This window comes from Echeneis naucrates, chromosome 13 (genome assembly GCF_900963305.1).
Source record: "Echeneis naucrates chromosome 13, fEcheNa1.1, whole genome shotgun sequence".
NCBI lineage: Eukaryota > Metazoa > Chordata > Actinopteri > Carangiformes > Echeneidae > Echeneis > Echeneis naucrates.
The window spans coordinates 23,428,676-23,446,398 of NC_042523.1; the positions used below are offsets into that span (position 1 = coordinate 23,428,676).

A 17,723-nucleotide genomic window follows, 5' to 3' on the forward strand; every position below is an offset into this window, starting at 1 on the left:
ACCATGAGCTCAGGACTTCTAGAACATTATGAAGTCACAATGACACAATCAGTGTTCTCACTGCTGTTGTTTCAGCTGTTTTAACACAGCACCAAGCAATCCTTGTATTATTGAGCTCATAATTGACAAGACAAGTATGCTGGAGAATCATTGGATCATTGTCGTTGCTACTTCAACTTAAGAGAGAAGCCTGGTACAGGAGATGTTTTGTTTTGTTTGTTTTTATGATCTTAAAATCACAGATATTGCTCCTTGTTAATATACACATTTCAAATTGGATTACTGGAAAACTGCAAACTTCGTGATCATGACTTTGTAGAAACACAAGTGGTGTGGAAGTAAGAGTGACAATAAGACTGTATACGCGAGGAAAATACACTCAATCCTGTGTTCAGTGAAGTTGTAGAAATTCTTACAGGAACAGGGAAAAACAAGTGTTATGGTAGTCATGTTAACCAGATTGTCTTACTCACAAACATGGCACAAGACGCACTGAGCCATGAGGCATCAGCAGCTGCTATTTCTGTGTTGTAAGCTTCTCAGAAACTGTCAGGATTGTGTTTACCTTACTTTGCCAATGCTATTTCAAGACACATTTCCAGAGAGTTTAAACATGACACTGATATTTCTAAAGGAAATTTAGTTTTTTTTTAAATGTATTTATTCATTGTGTGGCATCTTCACACTGAGCAAGTGGGAAAACAAGAACACACACAAATACTACAAAAAGATCCACACATCAAGTGGGAAGAATATGTGGGTGAATACTTGTAGATAACTGACGCTGCGTACCTGCTGTGTATCTTGATTTTTTTGTGAAATTTCAATGCACTTGAAGTAGTTTAAGTGAGTAGTTCATATTCCTTTAGCTGTATATGTTTTGGATCGGGGCTATTATTTCGAAGATCTGTGACATACAATTGTGACATAAAAAATAACTTGCTCATATCATATCACAATATGATGCAGGAAGTGATGCAGTAAAGCTTAAATAATGATATTCAATTGGGCATTGAAAAATTACTCGATCTTAGAGCTAATGTTTAAAACTGATCGTCAAACTTGCATATGTATTTTGCTACTAATGTCAATTACTACATATCTCCGAATCAAGTGACTTTTTAATGTGTAATTCCAACTGTCTTGAACAAGTAAAAAGGCTACCCTTAACAAACAAAGCTACAAGTAAATCCAAAAATCAGATAATACTGGTTACAATCTCATAAATATAGCTTGCACTAATAAACAGAACTGAAATTAAAACTGTAATGGGAGAAAATCTAAAAAAATAACGAACTGCTATTCTGACAGTGAATTAATAGTTGAATTTTTTTTTCCACGCCAAACAATAAAATTGTGTTGCTCCATCTTGTCAGTTGTAAATGCTTATTGCAGGTCTGGTCTAACAGGTCCAAAATGTCACCACAGGGCCCAGGAACAAGTTGTGAGCTTTCCTTTGCTATTTGCTGGTAACATTTACAAGAAATTAGTAATTATTTAATAAAGAAAATAAAGTGTAAATGAATCAATGGGGGAAAAAAATAAAAAAATAAAAGAAAAATAATTAAAAAAAATAGGTATTCGCAGCCCAAGTGATGAATAAAATCGATGTTCCCTGCTCTCTACTTGCAGAGCTGCACTCCACCGTTGTGCTACCTGTTACCAGTCAGAGATCACAGGCCTGTCACTGTGACACTCATCGGATTAGATCATTCCTAATGTTTTTCCCCTGAAGAATGTGTCAAGAACCAGCACACACCCCAACATACACACACTCCATGCCATCATCACATTGTGAAGATTTCTAATTGGTGACACACACACACACACACACACATTTCACTAAGCTTTATGAACAGACCGTCACATCGTATAAACGAAGCACAATATGCAGGTAATGACTGTTTTCTGTGTTGGTTATTGTTCTGATTGATGTAATAATTCTGTTGTCTACAGATATGCTCATGTTAATGTCAAACATCCATCAAAGTTATTTTTACTTGAAGGAAAGGTTCAACAGAGTCCGATGAGATGAGTAATACAACCATCATGTCTTTATGTTAAATATGTAGCTGGAGCCAGTTGAGCAGAAAGACTGCAAACAGATCGGCTGGCTGGAGTCTCCACTGTCTGTCTGGCAACTGCTGCCTGTCTTTAAATAGTCTTCCATATGACCCACCCTAAAATGGTGATGATTGCTCAATTGATGAAAGGACGAGTTATTTATTGCCAATTACCTAATCCATTAAAGTCAGACTATGACATGTAACAAAGAGGAGGTACACTGTATATCCTGTCATCTGAATTAGTAGGCAATAAACCCTTTTAGCTCCAACACACTGACAGATTTTGCCACTGAAATATTTCTTCCTTGCCTCTTGTGCCACAGTACATTAAATTTGCGCTATCCTAAAACTGACAGTGGTGGCTGTTGTAAAGTTCTTCAGCTGTTAGGGGTGAAACTTCAGCCTCAGTGTTTAGTGCAGACGCCTGGCCCTGGGGGGAGCGGGTGATTAAATGTGCCTGGACTCACAGAGGCCTGGGGTTAATTAACAGTACCAACAGGCCAGCTGGTGACATCCAACCACAACCTTCTCTGTCACTGCATGATGGGGAAGTGTTGATTACTTGATAAGTTGAAACTTGCTTGGAACTGCGGATGTTATTCTGCTGGAGTTTGTTTTTTTTTCCTTCTTCTCCTTTGGAATAATGAAGAAACATTAAGTCCTTATCACCATGACTCAATATAACATCTAGGTTATCTTTCATGTGCATGTCTTCATTTTATTACGTTTAATCTCCTTATAATCCTTTTAATGACAACAAAGCTTTCCATTATTTTCCATTTAAAATGGAATATACACAACCTCCTTGTCACATATATACATTTTCAAATGAATGTTTTTCATCCAGCACATCTCTGTTCTTCCATTGGTCATTCTGTTGTCTCGCGGTGATGATGTGATTTTTTAATGTGTATTTCGTGTTAGTACACATTTAACTGCTTCCAAAAGATGACTTGTACTAGTAAAGCATGAGCACCATGAACAGCACTTTCAGGCAAAGATTTAGCACTAATCCCCCTTAACTCTCTCCACCACCCACCCCCGCTCACGGTAACAGGTTATGAGGACTAATCCAGAGGGGAAGTGGGTCATTTGTGTTTTCTGACCTACAGAGATGTCATTAATACTGACCTGGGAGATGAGGCTAGTGGCCTGCCCACCTAGCTCATCACAGCCCTGTGACTCATTCACAGAAGTGTAAACTAACTAATTGCTGGGATGGAAGGGCTCAGATATCCAGGCTAAGAGCTCATTAGTCTCAGAAACATGGAAATACCCACATACACAGAAATGAACAAGTCTTTGTTTGCATAAAGTAGGACTGCCTCTTATTGTATTATAAGAGAATAAGACTCATTTAACTATCATTCTTATAGCAGAAGTCAGTTTACTAAAGAACATGTTAAAGGCACAAGAGGGATTGTGACAAACTGGTTTGTGAATGTACAAGAGGGATTAATTTGACCAATAGTGCCCCCATTTGGTAGAAAACAGTACTCTCAGAGGCCATAAAGCTTTATGTGGTTGAACATGTGAGAAACCAGAGAAATAAAACTATTGTGCCTCTGCAGAAACAGATGCAGATTTGATTGAATTCATGCCTCACTCTGCCCCTGGAGAATGATCACCTCTGGAACAGAACATCTCCAACAAAAGTAAAAAGCTTGAAACCAGCATGTGTAAGAAAAGTAGATGCTGTCTTACCGTGGAGGTGGAGTCCCTGGTGGGGGAGTCGGACAGCCTGCTGCTGCTTGGCTCCCAGGTCGAAGAGGAGAATGCTCTGCTGCTGCTGAAGGCCTCCTGGGTGGAGCTCCGTGAGAGGGCCTCCTGAGTAGAACTCCGTGACAGGCCTGCATAGCCTGAGCGTGAGCTAGTGCTATACGAGTCGGGCACGTCGCTGGTCCGGCTGCGGTAGCTCCGCAGGGCACTGGTGGAAGAGGACGGGGTGGAAGAAGAGGAGGCGTCATTGAGGCCCAGAGAAGCCAGATCCCTGCTCAAGTCACTCTGAGATACAGATTTTCGTCGGTTGAGAGAGATGCTGGAGGCCACCGGTGAAGAGGAGAGGTAGCTCGACTGGGCCAAGGATGAAGAGTAGGAGCTGTAGCCAGTGTAGGCCGACCCCCCACTCAGTCCTGACCCTCCATAGCTCTTGACAGGGGTTCTGCTGAGGCTCTCACTCCGGCGGCCGCTGCTGCTGCTGCTTCCGAGGATGTCGCTGCGAGGGATGGTTCTACCTCGGTCGCGATCTGGGTCCGAGGAGGTGCTGTAGTTGCGGCTGCGGGTGGTAGAGCTGTTCAGATAGCTGGAGGAGGAGTAACCTGAGGAAGAGGAAGCGGGTGACTTGTAGGAAGGCAGCCTGTCCCGCTCACTGTATGAGCTGAGGCCCGGTGTCAGGGAGGAGCTGTAGGAGCTGTAGTGGCTGGTGTAGGACGGGCCAGTGTAGCGCTTGGCGGTGGAGGAGACGCGGGACATGATGCTGCTGCTGCTGGTGGTGGTTTCTCAGCCACGGGGAGGCAGAGCCTCTGGAAGACTGCATCGACTGCAGCCACAGCAAAGAGACACAACCGTTAGCTCATCAGCAACAATTAAACACACTTACAGTACAGGCCAAAAGTTTGGACACACCTTCTCATTCAAATGAATTGGAAAGTGTGTCCAAACTTTTGGCCTGTACTGTACATGAGAGCAACTATTCAATAATGCTTGAGTGGGAACTTTGCCAAAGTAAACTTTTTTTGGATCTCCGTTGTCTTACAATCTTTGCTTGTTCTAGATGACTGTGTTTTTCAGTGATCTTGGACGACAATCGAAGCTCAATTATTTGCGAAAATTTCACAAGCATGCACTTTTTTTTTTTTCAAGTTCATTCTGCTTTGGCTTAATTAATTTAGCTGCTTTTGTCTATTCACTTTCTTACCTCGACTTGCTTGTTTTTGGCCATTTTCTCTGACTGAAATTTAAGATGAAGATGTTTGTGATCATCTTCTCAGATAGTGATCCTCATTATTTAAACAAACTCTACACACAGTCACCAGTTTAAGTGTTAAAGTTAACTCAGCAGCTGGGCATTGATTTCTGGCTTCAGTTTATGTTTAAGTTCTAAAATGAAATGTTGATTCATGATCCCTTTCAAGTATGAGCGTAACAGATGGATGAAAAATGTATGTTCGACATATATTTAATGTCTCATGCTCTAAAAACAGCTTAAATAAAAAAATAGACGCAGTGGATGTAAATGTGTAGATGTTTGGATAAAATTGGTGGCGTGCCCCTTTAAAGAGAGTATTTAAATCTGTATTGGGCCCAGTGACATAAGTCCCTGCATTATCGCCTATACGTTCTATCTATAGGCTTTTACGGTGCATGGCTGGTTACCCAGGCCTAGGCTTTAACTACTGTAACAGATACACAGCTACAATGTGGATATTTTACCAAGAGCCCACATCACATAACTCTGAGGATCATGATTCACTTTGCTGGGAAGACAGATCTGTAGTGATACCGTTAGCAGTAGCAGGTATGCTTGCTGTTGCACTACTTAGGCGTGATGTAATGCTCAAGGAAGGCACAGCATCTTCTTCTGTGCCTTATGTCCCACTCGTGGAGAAAATAAATAAATAAATAAATAAATAAATAAAATACACTCGCACCTCCTTCTCCTACCAACTCAAATCCTTTCCTAAAATCGAGTAGGTAAATAAATAGGCTCGCTCATCTCTAATTGTGAATTCTCCCTCTTGCAGGGACCCAGCACCATCCTTCCTCTGTCTCAGTATAGTGTGCATCTCGCAGCTATAATGGGAAAGTCCAACTGGGTGTTTGAGGTGAAGTCATGCAGGCAGCACAGTGTGTTCCTGTGGCAGAGAGGCTCTGGTTCACATACACTGCAGCGTTTGAATAAATAAAAGTATCTGGTGTTGCTGATCCGTGTTGAGTTTAGTCAGGGAGGCTCCTATTTCTTTAATATGTCTCTCGCTCACGGCTCGCTCGCTTACTTCTCGGCACCTTGCCTCCTCTCTGAGTGCATTTACTTCTCCTTCTTCTGGGTCTCTATAGCTTTCTCCCTATGCCTCTCTTTCTGTGACCACAGCTTTATCAATAATTCAGCATATGGATCTGGAGTAGGCAGACAGGCAGCATGCTGAAGACAGGCAAACACACAGTGCCAGCCAAAACACACTGAGGCAGGCCAGGCAGCTGTGGCCGTTCAGTTGAGTACTGTTAAGCCAGCCAGGCTAATGGCACTGAGAAACAGCTAAAGCCAGGCTTGGTACATGTATGAGGTTTGTTTGTGTAGTTTGGCAGCAGTGGTGTTTGGAGGGTTATTTTGGTTTTGGCACTGAAGCGCACATGGCAACAGCAAAATACGGACAACGTAACCAACAGTTTTACCAGGGTTTGAAGTCTGTGTCTGGATTACCGGACAATTGGCCTCAAACATCCTGATCTTTACAAATACCCGGAGACCCCGAGGTCATAACTCTGGCTTGCTAGGCGACAAACTTTATTCTCAGTGTTCATATAGATCTCATTCTGCACTGAAAAGAACCAGTTTGATCCAGTATCAGTCTGAACTCACAAAAGACTGAGCTGTAGAGAAGACCTGAGGCAGCAGTCATTTGTCGAAGAATAATTCCACAATAATACAGAAATCACTCAAAAATTTTTAGAATTGTTAGTTGGACTAATGTTTTTAGAGAAACTCAGTGCATTTGTGATAATGCAATTTAGTTACAATTTATCATTATTTATCAATAAACGTGTCACTGCCCCTCTAATGGACTAATGAAGTTAAATAAATAAGTACAGATTTCAGTAAAACAGTGTTCTAGTTCTATCCACATATTCAGATGGTGACACAAACACATTGTAGATATATGAGCATATATGAATACATAAGGGAACAAGCCAACTCATTTTAAAGTTTAGTCTTTCATTAAAGCTAAATTTATTTATCAATGCAAATTCCACCAGCTAACAAGGCAGCAGTTAAATCCACCACATCCTTATCCTCTTACTGGCTCAAACCTACATTGTGTGACTCCTCACACTGTATAAGCAGAGATAAAACTACTGTAAAAATCCATGGAGAGGAGCCTTGAGTGTGTTTTCTCTGACAACATTGTAAATAAGACCCACTGAAGAAACATGGCTCTTCAGTAAAGCAATGCCTGCATATTAAAGACAAATTCTTATCAAATGAGTTGTAGATGTAGTTTTACTTTGGGTGCAGTAACATCTTAGAATGCTTAAACTCAAATAAGGGTAGTCTGTGTTTTGAATGCTTGCCTGCACCACCTCGGCCTTGGCCGAACTAAACGCTGCCTCCTGCATGCACCTCTCTGAATTCTCCCAGCTGTATCGCAGCCAAAGAACCGGGCAGTCGAGTGAAACGAACTCGGGCCGGCCTGGTGGGTGAAGCTGCAGAGGGTGAACAGTCAGTCACACTCGTGGGAGTAACACCACACAACATGGACAAGACTGATAAGGGGATAGCAAACTACAGATTTCACTTCTAAGAGGCAATGTCTCCACGGAAACAACAAACACACAAGCACAAGAATGTGCCGCTCTCACAAACACACTCACACAAAGGCACTCTGGCTACTCTGCATTTTCAGCCTCCCATGAGGTTGTGCTAACCAGCAGTTACCATAGCTACCGTGGCAACAAGCTGCATTTGTTTGCTTCCTACCAACGCATTAAGAGCTTAAAAGTAGCACCAGCACATATTCCATGGCCAATTTCCACTTACTATCAGCGCTGTAACCTGGTGGCTGTGCAAAGCTCTCTGTTCCTTTCCCTCCTTCAGAGAACCACCAGGGAAATAAAAACTACTTCCTCACAACCCTCAGTGCTGCTGGAAAACTGATGGAACAGGATCAGACAGACTCAGATATCAAAAATCTGATGAAAACGGGAAGTGAAAACATGTCAGTGCGAAAAGACAACATTCCAGCTATCCTGAATAGGATGGTTTCTCCACAGAATGTCTACTAAATGTGTATTAAGAGAGATGTCAACACAGTGGCAGAAGCTACTGCATGAGATTTTAGCAGCTGACTGCTGGCAATTCTTGGCAAAGAGCTGGAGAGATGAAGTTTCACTGACTGGGCAGGTTTCAGAAAACCAAGATAAAAACCCATTAGCCTCCCTTCAATTACCTGGAACTAGAGAGATTCAAACAAAAATACAAAGAAAACAAAAGAAGCTGGATAAAATAACAATTCAGAGTGGTGAAGAGTGCCGAGCAGCAGCTCATCTGCATGTCACTTAAAATTAATGGTGCACCTTCAATAGTTTTAGTTCATGACTCTATAATGGGAAAGTGTGGTGGGCTCAGTGTGTGAAGCTGTTAGAATAAAAACAGCCATATTCTCACCACATGAACGCATTTTAATAACATCTGTGGCTGAACTCCTGAAACCTCTCGGATATATATATATATATAAAAAAGACTGCAGTTACCCCCCCAACTTAACATTTTGGACAGCTTCTGCTCATCATTTTAAAGCCTGTTCTGTTTTTCTTTTACCACTGTCATCAGTTTTATTGAATACTAGGCTCATTGACCATACAGCAAAACAAATTAACTTTAATTACACTGCAGACAAATACTATCATTAACTAAGAAATTACCTTTTAAAACTTGTGTGGCAGCTACAATGAAAAACAATTTTTTAGCATAAATATGTAATTTTTGCACTGAACAAAGATTAAGTCAATTTTGTCTGTCCTGCTGTGGCTCTGCTGATAACCCATTATTCTAATAAGTCAGTGAGTCAGATCTCTTACAGTAAATATCCCCCCAAGTCTGCCATGGCCTATTAGAGAATACAGCAGACCTGAAGTGCGTTCGAGAGTATGTGTGATGACGCAGGATGCCACAGGCACTGTACTCCGGGATGACATCAGCATGGATGCGCTCTTGTAATTTGGAGTGTGTGTGTGTGTGTGTGTGTGTGTGTGTGTGTGTGCTGTGCTGTGCTAGAGTAAATGGTAAGATCAGTCTCAGCTGAGTCAGTGCAGGTTTGACGTGGGTCTCAGGAATCTGAGTAAAAGTCAGACAGACAGGAACAGACACATGCAGCCAGACACACGTGCAACAGGTGGATTAATATTTCACTCTGTAGTTGACCATGAGACGGTGTAACTGTGGTGACAAAATGAGGATGTAAGTGACATTACAACATTCACAAAGAGTGAAGCCTTAAAGTCATTGAGCTGCCATTTCATTTCACATTTTCATTTCTATCAGTCCAGCAGCGTCCCCCCGCCGACGTTAAGACTTCTAAAGACTTTTCATGCTGATGGGGTATAAAAAGGTTGATTCAAAAGTCAACCTGAAAAAACACCCACAGCTCTTCTGCTGTTTTAAGGCCTCTGTGTTGGTAACAGCTGTGACTTGATATGTTGTTTTTTCAGGTTGTCCATTTGTATGAACACCACATTTCAGGAACAAATTTGGCATCAATACCTACTGAAGGATAAACAAATTTGATTTTAGCTGTGAAAAGTCAAGGTGACCGTGATCTCACATCTGTCCCATCCTCAGGAACATGATGCATCAGACCAGGTCTGAAGGGAATACCATCACTTCCAAGTCTCTTGCAACTAATTGTGCCACTATATTCACCAGCTTATCGCCAACATGATGTTTGTTATTTGCCAGTTACTGTAACAACAATAACACTGAAAACAACTACCTGCCTCTGCTGCTGGAAACAGAAGGCTGTAGTTTGATGATAATTCTTACTCGAACTCCAAGGCTAACAGATTAAGTCAAAAAACTGTAGTTCCTCTGATGACCAGCAGCGTCTGTTTCCAATCAGTCAGTCCGCCCAGACTCTGTGTTAAAGTAAAATATTTTAGGGCAGGAATATACAGATTTACAACCTGTTACTACAACAGGTTTATTTCTCTCACTAATTTCCTCCTCCAAGGTAGATGCACATAAAGTGATTTTTTTTTACTTTTCTATGCTTTTGAATGAACAGTCATGAATCATCAACGGTGTTGCTGTCATAGGGAACTATATTAGAAACATGGAACAGAACATGGATTTCAGGAGATGTCTGCACTGTGCTGGGTTCAGCTCGGCCTTAAAGGCGGCTATATATACCCTGAAATGTGATCAGATAAGAGGCGGGTGATGTTCGTGAGGGGCATACTGACGCCTCTGACAACCCAACCCCCGGCTCACTGCCTGTTGCCAAGCATATTAAAATTAGGATTGACTGCTTGTTTATTCTGACAGGCCATAGCTGGAGCTGCCCCAACCTTCTTGAACCAGCAGGCAGGTTCATCTCCATTCAACACTTTGGTTTACTCTTCAGCGTGTATTACACTACAATACTGAAGATAAACAAAAAGGAAATGAAACAGAGAAATCCACAAGGCTTGCACAAGAATAATACCACAAAAATAAAACCACAAAGATTAACGTGGCAACTATGAAACATCTGGTTCATAAAAGTATCATGAAATATGTCATTTCATATCAATGACTGTGCTTGTCCTTCTGCCTCTGGCTGTGCCTTCCAAATCTGTAGGGCTTTGACTGAAACAGCTCCATCACCTTTCATTTTCCGTCTTTGAACAAACTTTATTAAACTAACTGAAATAGGCCACATTCCCAAATGCTACATTCAAAAGGTAGCGACTGAGGAGTATGTTTATTACTTTTCATATTTCATACTCAAATGCATTTTCTGCCAGAAGTAAGTTTCCTCCAACGCTTACGCACTACAAAAACCAAGTTTCTATTATGTGAAAACCTGGCGATGAGCAACAAATTAACATTTATCATTACCACCATCTGTTGGTGACTCACACAAGAGGCCTTAATGGCAGCAGTAACCACAGGGAGGTGTGAATATGCAGCTACAGTGATTGATGCTTCAGCCCATGCAGCTGGCTGGTGTAATTCTTTATTCATTGAGGTAATCATTTGGTCAATTAGACACATTATCATTCGAAACACCAATCAGTCTCTGCCAGGCCACGGAATAGTGCTGGAACATGCATCAGTTACATAGAACTGACTTACTGCATTACCTTACACCTGTGAAAGAGTTTCACTTTCATCCATTCAGAAAGTCAAGTATCACGAGTGCCTTATCTTTACTGATGATATCACTCGTTAATATTCTGTTAGCTGTGTCCTAATTCAGAGGCCACATCGTTGGGAGGCTGCATTCATGAACTGACCGGAAACTGAGGATCTGTTTGGTCCTCCATGCCAGACCTATGCCAAGATTTACTGCCTGTCATTAACACAAGCATAGAACCTCTACGTGAAAGTATTGAGAATTTACAACTGTTACAAACAAAGATTTTGGTTAAAGAAAAAAAAAGTTTTGGATCCTCTTTCACAAACATGCCTATACCATGCACAATGATGAAAAACTCAAAAGGAATGTCTTTAAAACTACATTTAGTCTGATGACTGTCAGCTGGGACAGTGTGTATGTGTGTGTAACAGCATGTGCGTAGTCACCTGCCGTAGTTGTAGCTGTGTGTCAGTCCCTGCAGACTGTCATCGGTCTGGGGCAGCTCATCCTACTGTTGCTACCCCACAGTGCACACACTCATACAGGCTTTGTGGCACTGAAAACTCTGCAAAAAGACACAGACACAATACATGTTATGCAATTCAACACAGTGAAAAAGCAAAATGAAAACAAAACTTTTAAATAACCTGTTTGGTCAGAAAATCCCAGCAAATGAGGCACAAGAGAATCACCATATTTTCACAAAGACAGAAAATATCTTTTTGATCTGTTTGGTGACAATTTATGACACGTTTAGTATGAAGTTAACACCCAGGACACCTACATGGAAATTTTTTGGATTTCATATCCAACCATTAAGGATTGATGGTAGTAAAAGGTTGATTTCGTGTTGGCACAGTTCATTATATGTCTCTCCCAAAACCCATTTCAAAGCTCACTTTCTGTAATCACCACCTATATATTTTCACTGAAAATACAGAATTCATGCATATTAACTAGTGTTATACCTTCCTACCCTGCTGTCCTCACTCCTTCTGGTCATGCTAGAAAAATCCGTAGCGTTCTGAAATGCTATCCCCTAACCCCTACCATCGTACAGCCTACAGCTGAAGAAACATCCCACACCCTGCACATTCAACTGATGAGCAGGTACCTAAAGGAAGAAAAGAGGAAAAGAGGAGGAAGAGTGGCGGTTAAGTAATGGGTTTGTAAGAGGCTCACCCTTGTTGTTCTGACCAGGCCAATAGACAGAAAGCGATGGGGTGCTACTTGGGAGGCTGTGGCCCCAGAGTGTGAGAGGATAGTATGAGCACAGCGATCCAGAATGCCACAGATCAAGTTACAGAGGCAGTAAATATAGCAGACGCCTATGACCTCTACAGGTCAGTCAACACTCTTTCACATTCCAATGTGCTCTTAAAGGACTAGCATTAAAGCTTTTTATAAGACAAGCTGGCTAAGCATCAAGTCCATCACGCTGCTGCAGAAAGCAGATTGGTTGCTTTCACAGAAATTAAGATTCACCTGCAGCCGTCCCTCAGTTCCTCTGAAATTTCACATTGGAAAGGGAACTTTGCCATCAATTTTTAATTTTGAGACTTCAGATTTCCGTATTTAAATAATAATCATTTTCATGTAATTTTTGATTTTCTCCATGATCAGTCTTACTCTGACTGTATGTTATACAGCCACTCTGTGTTTTGTTTGCATGCATATCATTTAGTTGCAATACTAAAGTGCCAAATTAAATCGGTTGAGGTTCGTGTGGAAGACAATGGAAAGCAGACATGGACCTGAGCGGGGGGGTGTAACGTTACATGACACTGAGAGGAGATGGGAGCTGATGCACTGCAGTGTCCCGGTTTCCATCGGGTCCCGAACCGACTGATTTCCAGCCAAATGTCGATGCATTTGTAATTTCACAACCGTGATTAGATACCCCCCCCCTCCCTCCAGCGGGGCTGCAGGCGGGGCAGGTTTGACAGTGTGGTGTCCGTGAAGGGGGCAGATAGAACTTACCGGCCCTTCCGTCCCCTGAGCTGGAGGCAGCTGAATCAAACTTAATAAGGCACCATTTTACTCCCAAACCGGAGAACCGCTACCGAGCTGGCTAATTCAGCCGGAGGGGGTCCAGGGACGGCCCAACCGAACCGTGCTGGAGGCAGCTTGTGGAAAAACGAACACAGACTCGGTTCTTCTGTTTTCACTTAGCTGGACCCGACAGAATTAACAACACTCCGTTGACAAAAACGGCAACTTTTCTACATCGGCCGGGCCGTTAGTCTGACTCTGGGCGGTCCAAACGCTTCAAATGACGCCGAAGCCAACGGCCGCTCCGCGTTAGCGCTCCTGCCGAACGTCTCCCAGGCTCGTTCGGACCTCTGGACCGCCTAAGACAGAGTCCGGCGCGGCGTTTTGGGCCGTGTTTGTTTGTTGTGTTTGTGAAATGCTCAGAGTTTGGTGGCAGTTCGTGTGTCAGGCTGTTTGCTGCAAGCTAAACTGCATCCACTCACCCGATCCGAGCGGACGGAGAAACGCCCCCCCTCCCCCCCGAAAAAGTGTCTCTCTGGCCGGTTTTGAGCTGCTTTTCAAACCATACCGGACGTCCCTGCGGAAGAAAACCGAAACTGCGGGTGGAGGACTACCTCGCCGGGGGCTTTAACGGACGGTCCGCTGGTCATTCCGCCATGTTTTTCGGCAGTTGTGGAGTTTTTTTTCTCTGAGACCGACTAACGGTTCTTTGTCGCTTTAACGGTGACGTCAGTCCGCCGGACAGAAGCTGGCCGCCGATTGGCTCATTCCCGCTCATGGGCACGTCACCGCCCCGCCCCTCAATTACACCGTCGTCATGGCGACCAACGTAAACAGTGTACAGAAGAAATGCTGCGTTCAAACCTATAGGAAAAATAAAAAAACTTTAATTTTTCACCCATCCGTTTATAAAAGAAATACAAAGTTCATCAATTCTTTCGTTTATTGCTGGCTTGTGGAATTTCAGGAAGTTAAATACAAATTCTTTATATGCCTTATAATAGTAATAATTACTTTAAGTTGCTTATTATGCTTATTCATCCAAAGTTGGATGAATAAGCATATAAATGATGAGTATTGTTGAGATATTTTTATTTGCTAATGCCTACTCGTTAGTTAGGAATGAGTAGCATTTTATCCTGTTATATTTGATATCTATACGTGTTTTTACAGCATTAAATGTGAATTTTAACTCCCCAACAATGCTCCAGTTCTTTATTATATATTTGTTTCATTAATGGATCTCCGAATGATTTAAGTCTAAGGTGTTTTATTTTAAGTGTTCCAGCACACTGAGTGCTGGAGTGTGTGAGTGAATGAGTCATAAAATCATACTGCAGTATAACCATCTCCACCATGAAACACATCCAGACCTCTGATCCAAAGCTGCTGCTGCTGTGAATGAAACAAACTTTACACCCTAAGGAGGGAGGCTTCCATTTATTTCCATTCAGTGATGCATCCTTCTCTACTTATATGAACACAAGACAGGTGACTCATTCTTTTGTTCATATGAGTTCTTACATAAAAAAATGATTGTGCTTCAAATGCCACAGATTATGAACAGTCCAATGTTACATAGTTGAGTGAAGTGAGTAGTTTAAATACTGGTGTATGACTGAAACCTCTGGCATCTGGCACATTTAGGCCGACCAGAATCTATAACACTATAATCAAAGACAAATATTACCTTCTAAGATCCACCTGAGCTCTTGATGCTCTACATTTAGAGGCAGACGATGACTCAAGCGGTGTGTTTACAGATATCTCCAGAGTAGCAGTGTCTATTTAGAATCATAGGTTTCCATTCAAACAGGATGTGCATCACTAAAGCTTCCAGATGTCTGGCGTTATGCATTGTGCATTTAGAAAACAAAAATAAAAGCAAATATGGATCTTTTCAATTTATTTCTACAGAACCTCTGACACTTTGAATAATTCTCTGGAATTCATTTTACATTTATTTAGTGAGTTATATTTGTTGTAACAGCTGCTCTGATTCTCCGCCTGTCAAAAGTTGGTTTTTGTACACAATCATCAGTTGTATTTGTTACCTTTGACTAAAGCTGAATTATTTGTTTCCAGCCGTTATGCTAAGCTATGCTAAGATGATTGTTTCCAAGCTCGAGCCTATTTTCTAAAATTCTGATTATTTCTCTAAATGTAATATTCTTCTCTTAATTTAAATATAAATTAGAAGAAAATAAATGAGAGCAACCAACTTCATCAGGGTCTTATTATACTGCATTATTGTCTGCTGAAGTTACTGCTGGTGGAGTTCTGCCTCCAAAATAAGAGTCTCCCTGAAGGTCTGTTTGATCCTCTGACACCAGGCTAACTGAATATTATCGGAATATGTCGTCCATCTGAGCTGTAATTTGGAGCAGCAAAAACCAAAACCAGCTGAAAGAGTGAGCCCATACATATCTTAAGACATTACCAGAGAGTATACTGGGGTGAAACTTTCCTACAAATTTTTCTCAGTTATTTTCTTACGTGAGTCAAATGTCACATATTTGGTCAAAACTTTGCGGTGTTTTTTTCTTCATAGCTTCATAACCATAACCAAGCAGACGAGCTGAATTTGGGGCTGCTAAGCTCATGAACAATAATAACTACTGTACAGATGTTTTTTTAACCCTACCTTTAATTTTGTTGCTTTATTAGACATGAATCTTTAATGTTACAGAGAAATACGTAAAATCTGAGATGATATTCTCAGGGGGGTTTCGAGGGCTTTAAAATGGCTTGTAGCAGAGACACAATAAATATCATGACATAATGTTCCTAAAAATAAATAAACATTACATTCACATTGAAGACTTAAAACAGTTCCCTCGTGTCTGACTGACCACTCTCCTCGGAAACACATGAAATCAACAAAAAACATGCACACCATTAAAATCGCACACACTGCAGACAGCTGCATACTGAAAATGCTCACTTCACACAAACTGCACAGACACAACTCGACACGTCAGTGCAGACTCCTGCCTCTCTGTGCTTCATGCTACACTAACATTAACTCAGCACTAACTGGGATAAACTGGGTTAACTGGTCCAGTGTTCAGACTCCTGCTCACTGCTTCACCTTCATACTGACTCCTCCGTCTAATTATATCTAACACTAGTGAACAGTAATAATAGCGGTGGATTTATTGTCGAGACACCGAGCTGAGTTTTCTATCAACGGTGAACAATCTGAAGCTCTGGCCCACATCAACACTTCACTTTGGACAATCAGCTGTTTCTTCAGCTGAAATACTGCGACCAACCACCAACTCTGATTGTTTGCTATAGGACTAAACAAAGAAACAACAACAATAGCACCAAACCTGTCATACAAGGTGGAGGCTGCATATTAAAACCAATACATACTGTTTGCATTTGATACTACAATAATATCTTCATGGTCTATCTTTGGTGAGAATATTCCTTTTCAGAAGGGACTGAAATGTAAAATGCACCTTTGTGTGGGGGACGAAGCACTAAAGTAGAGGATAAATAATGTGTAATTCGTGTTATACTTCCATCGCGATGCAGACTCATGAAAGACTGATTATTCTTTGTTTTAGTTAACATTTAAGAAGAGATATTCTGATGATTTGACTCTAGTGTGGCTCAAATGAATAAAATTAAATAAAACACTGTCCCACATTCCCATAATACAAATGGAAAGCATAGGTAACAGGATATTTGATAAGATAATGCACAGCCTTCGACAGGCTGTCTGGTAAAAGCCCCTTATGGTTATAGATTATATATGTAGAAAAGGTTGATAACCAACAGCTATCCTCACCACATTTCAGGAAAACAGCCACAAACGTGATTTTAAGAGAAACCCAAACAGCTGATGGTCTGAATTTAAATAACCCTGATTCAAAAGTGGATATTATACTTTTATAGTGTCAGACGTGCATCAACAGATCTGTGAGGAACCATACTGAGACACAGAAGAAGCCTGTAGGTGACGGCACATAACGTAACGTGACGGACAACAGATTTTAGGCAGGGACATAAAATAAGTCGTCAGTTTCTCATCACTGCACTCCTCTGAAAGTTTTACAAAACCTTGTTATTTAAAGTCTCCCCTCTCCTGCTTGTTGGATGTTCTACATTCACTTAGCAGAAAACTGAATTTCATCCACTGAGGAGCCAGCACTCCTCAGGCCATCTTAACACAAAGCTTCACACAAGGTGGTTGTGTGACATCACAACGACTGCAGCTCAGAAGCCAATTGTGCTCCAACAGTAAGCTGTTTTTAAAGCCAAGTTTTAACATTTGTCTGCAGAATCCCTCTGGGTCAGTGATTCTGGGGGGGCACAGATCCACAGTAGGGGGTGAAACTAAGAGGAACAAATTCAGTTTATGCAGGAAGAGCTTGCTGATGTGATCATGCTGACATTTATTTCACTACAATTCAACATTCGTCAGCTGTTTCACTGTTTCGGCTCTTTTAATGCTGCCTTCCGTAAAAAAGGCGTTGGGTGTGTGTGTGTGTGTGTGTGTGTGTGTGGGGGGGGGTTATTGATGCTCCACCTTTAACCTGCAGACATCACAGAACTGAATCGACTGTGAAGAAGAAGAGCTGACTGCTGCTGTTGTGTTACA

General features: G+C 41.6%; 1 protein-coding gene across 3 annotated transcripts in view; it reads right to left on the reverse strand.

Annotated features, from left to right (window-relative positions):
* The window catches only part of usp2a (ubiquitin specific peptidase 2a), a 35,499-nt gene extending 21,704 nt beyond the window's left edge, over window positions 1–13,795 (reverse strand). For 2 of the 3 annotated variants that reach the window (XM_029518253.1, XM_029518251.1), the window contains exons 1-3: window positions 12,302–12,409; window positions 11,566–11,684; window positions 3,771–4,605 (exon numbers count right to left, since the gene is read on the reverse strand). In XM_029518253.1, coding sequence (XP_029374113.1) covers window positions 3,771–4,538 — 768 coding nt within the window. In that variant the 5' untranslated portion in view covers window positions 4,539–4,605; window positions 11,566–11,684; window positions 12,302–12,409. Of the gene's footprint in view, window positions 1–3,770; window positions 4,606–11,565; window positions 11,685–12,301; window positions 12,410–13,725 lie in introns of those variants that run through there. The other variant, XM_029518252.1, reaches the window with a different exon arrangement.
* Between the last annotated feature and the right edge of the window lie 3,928 nt (window positions 13,796–17,723).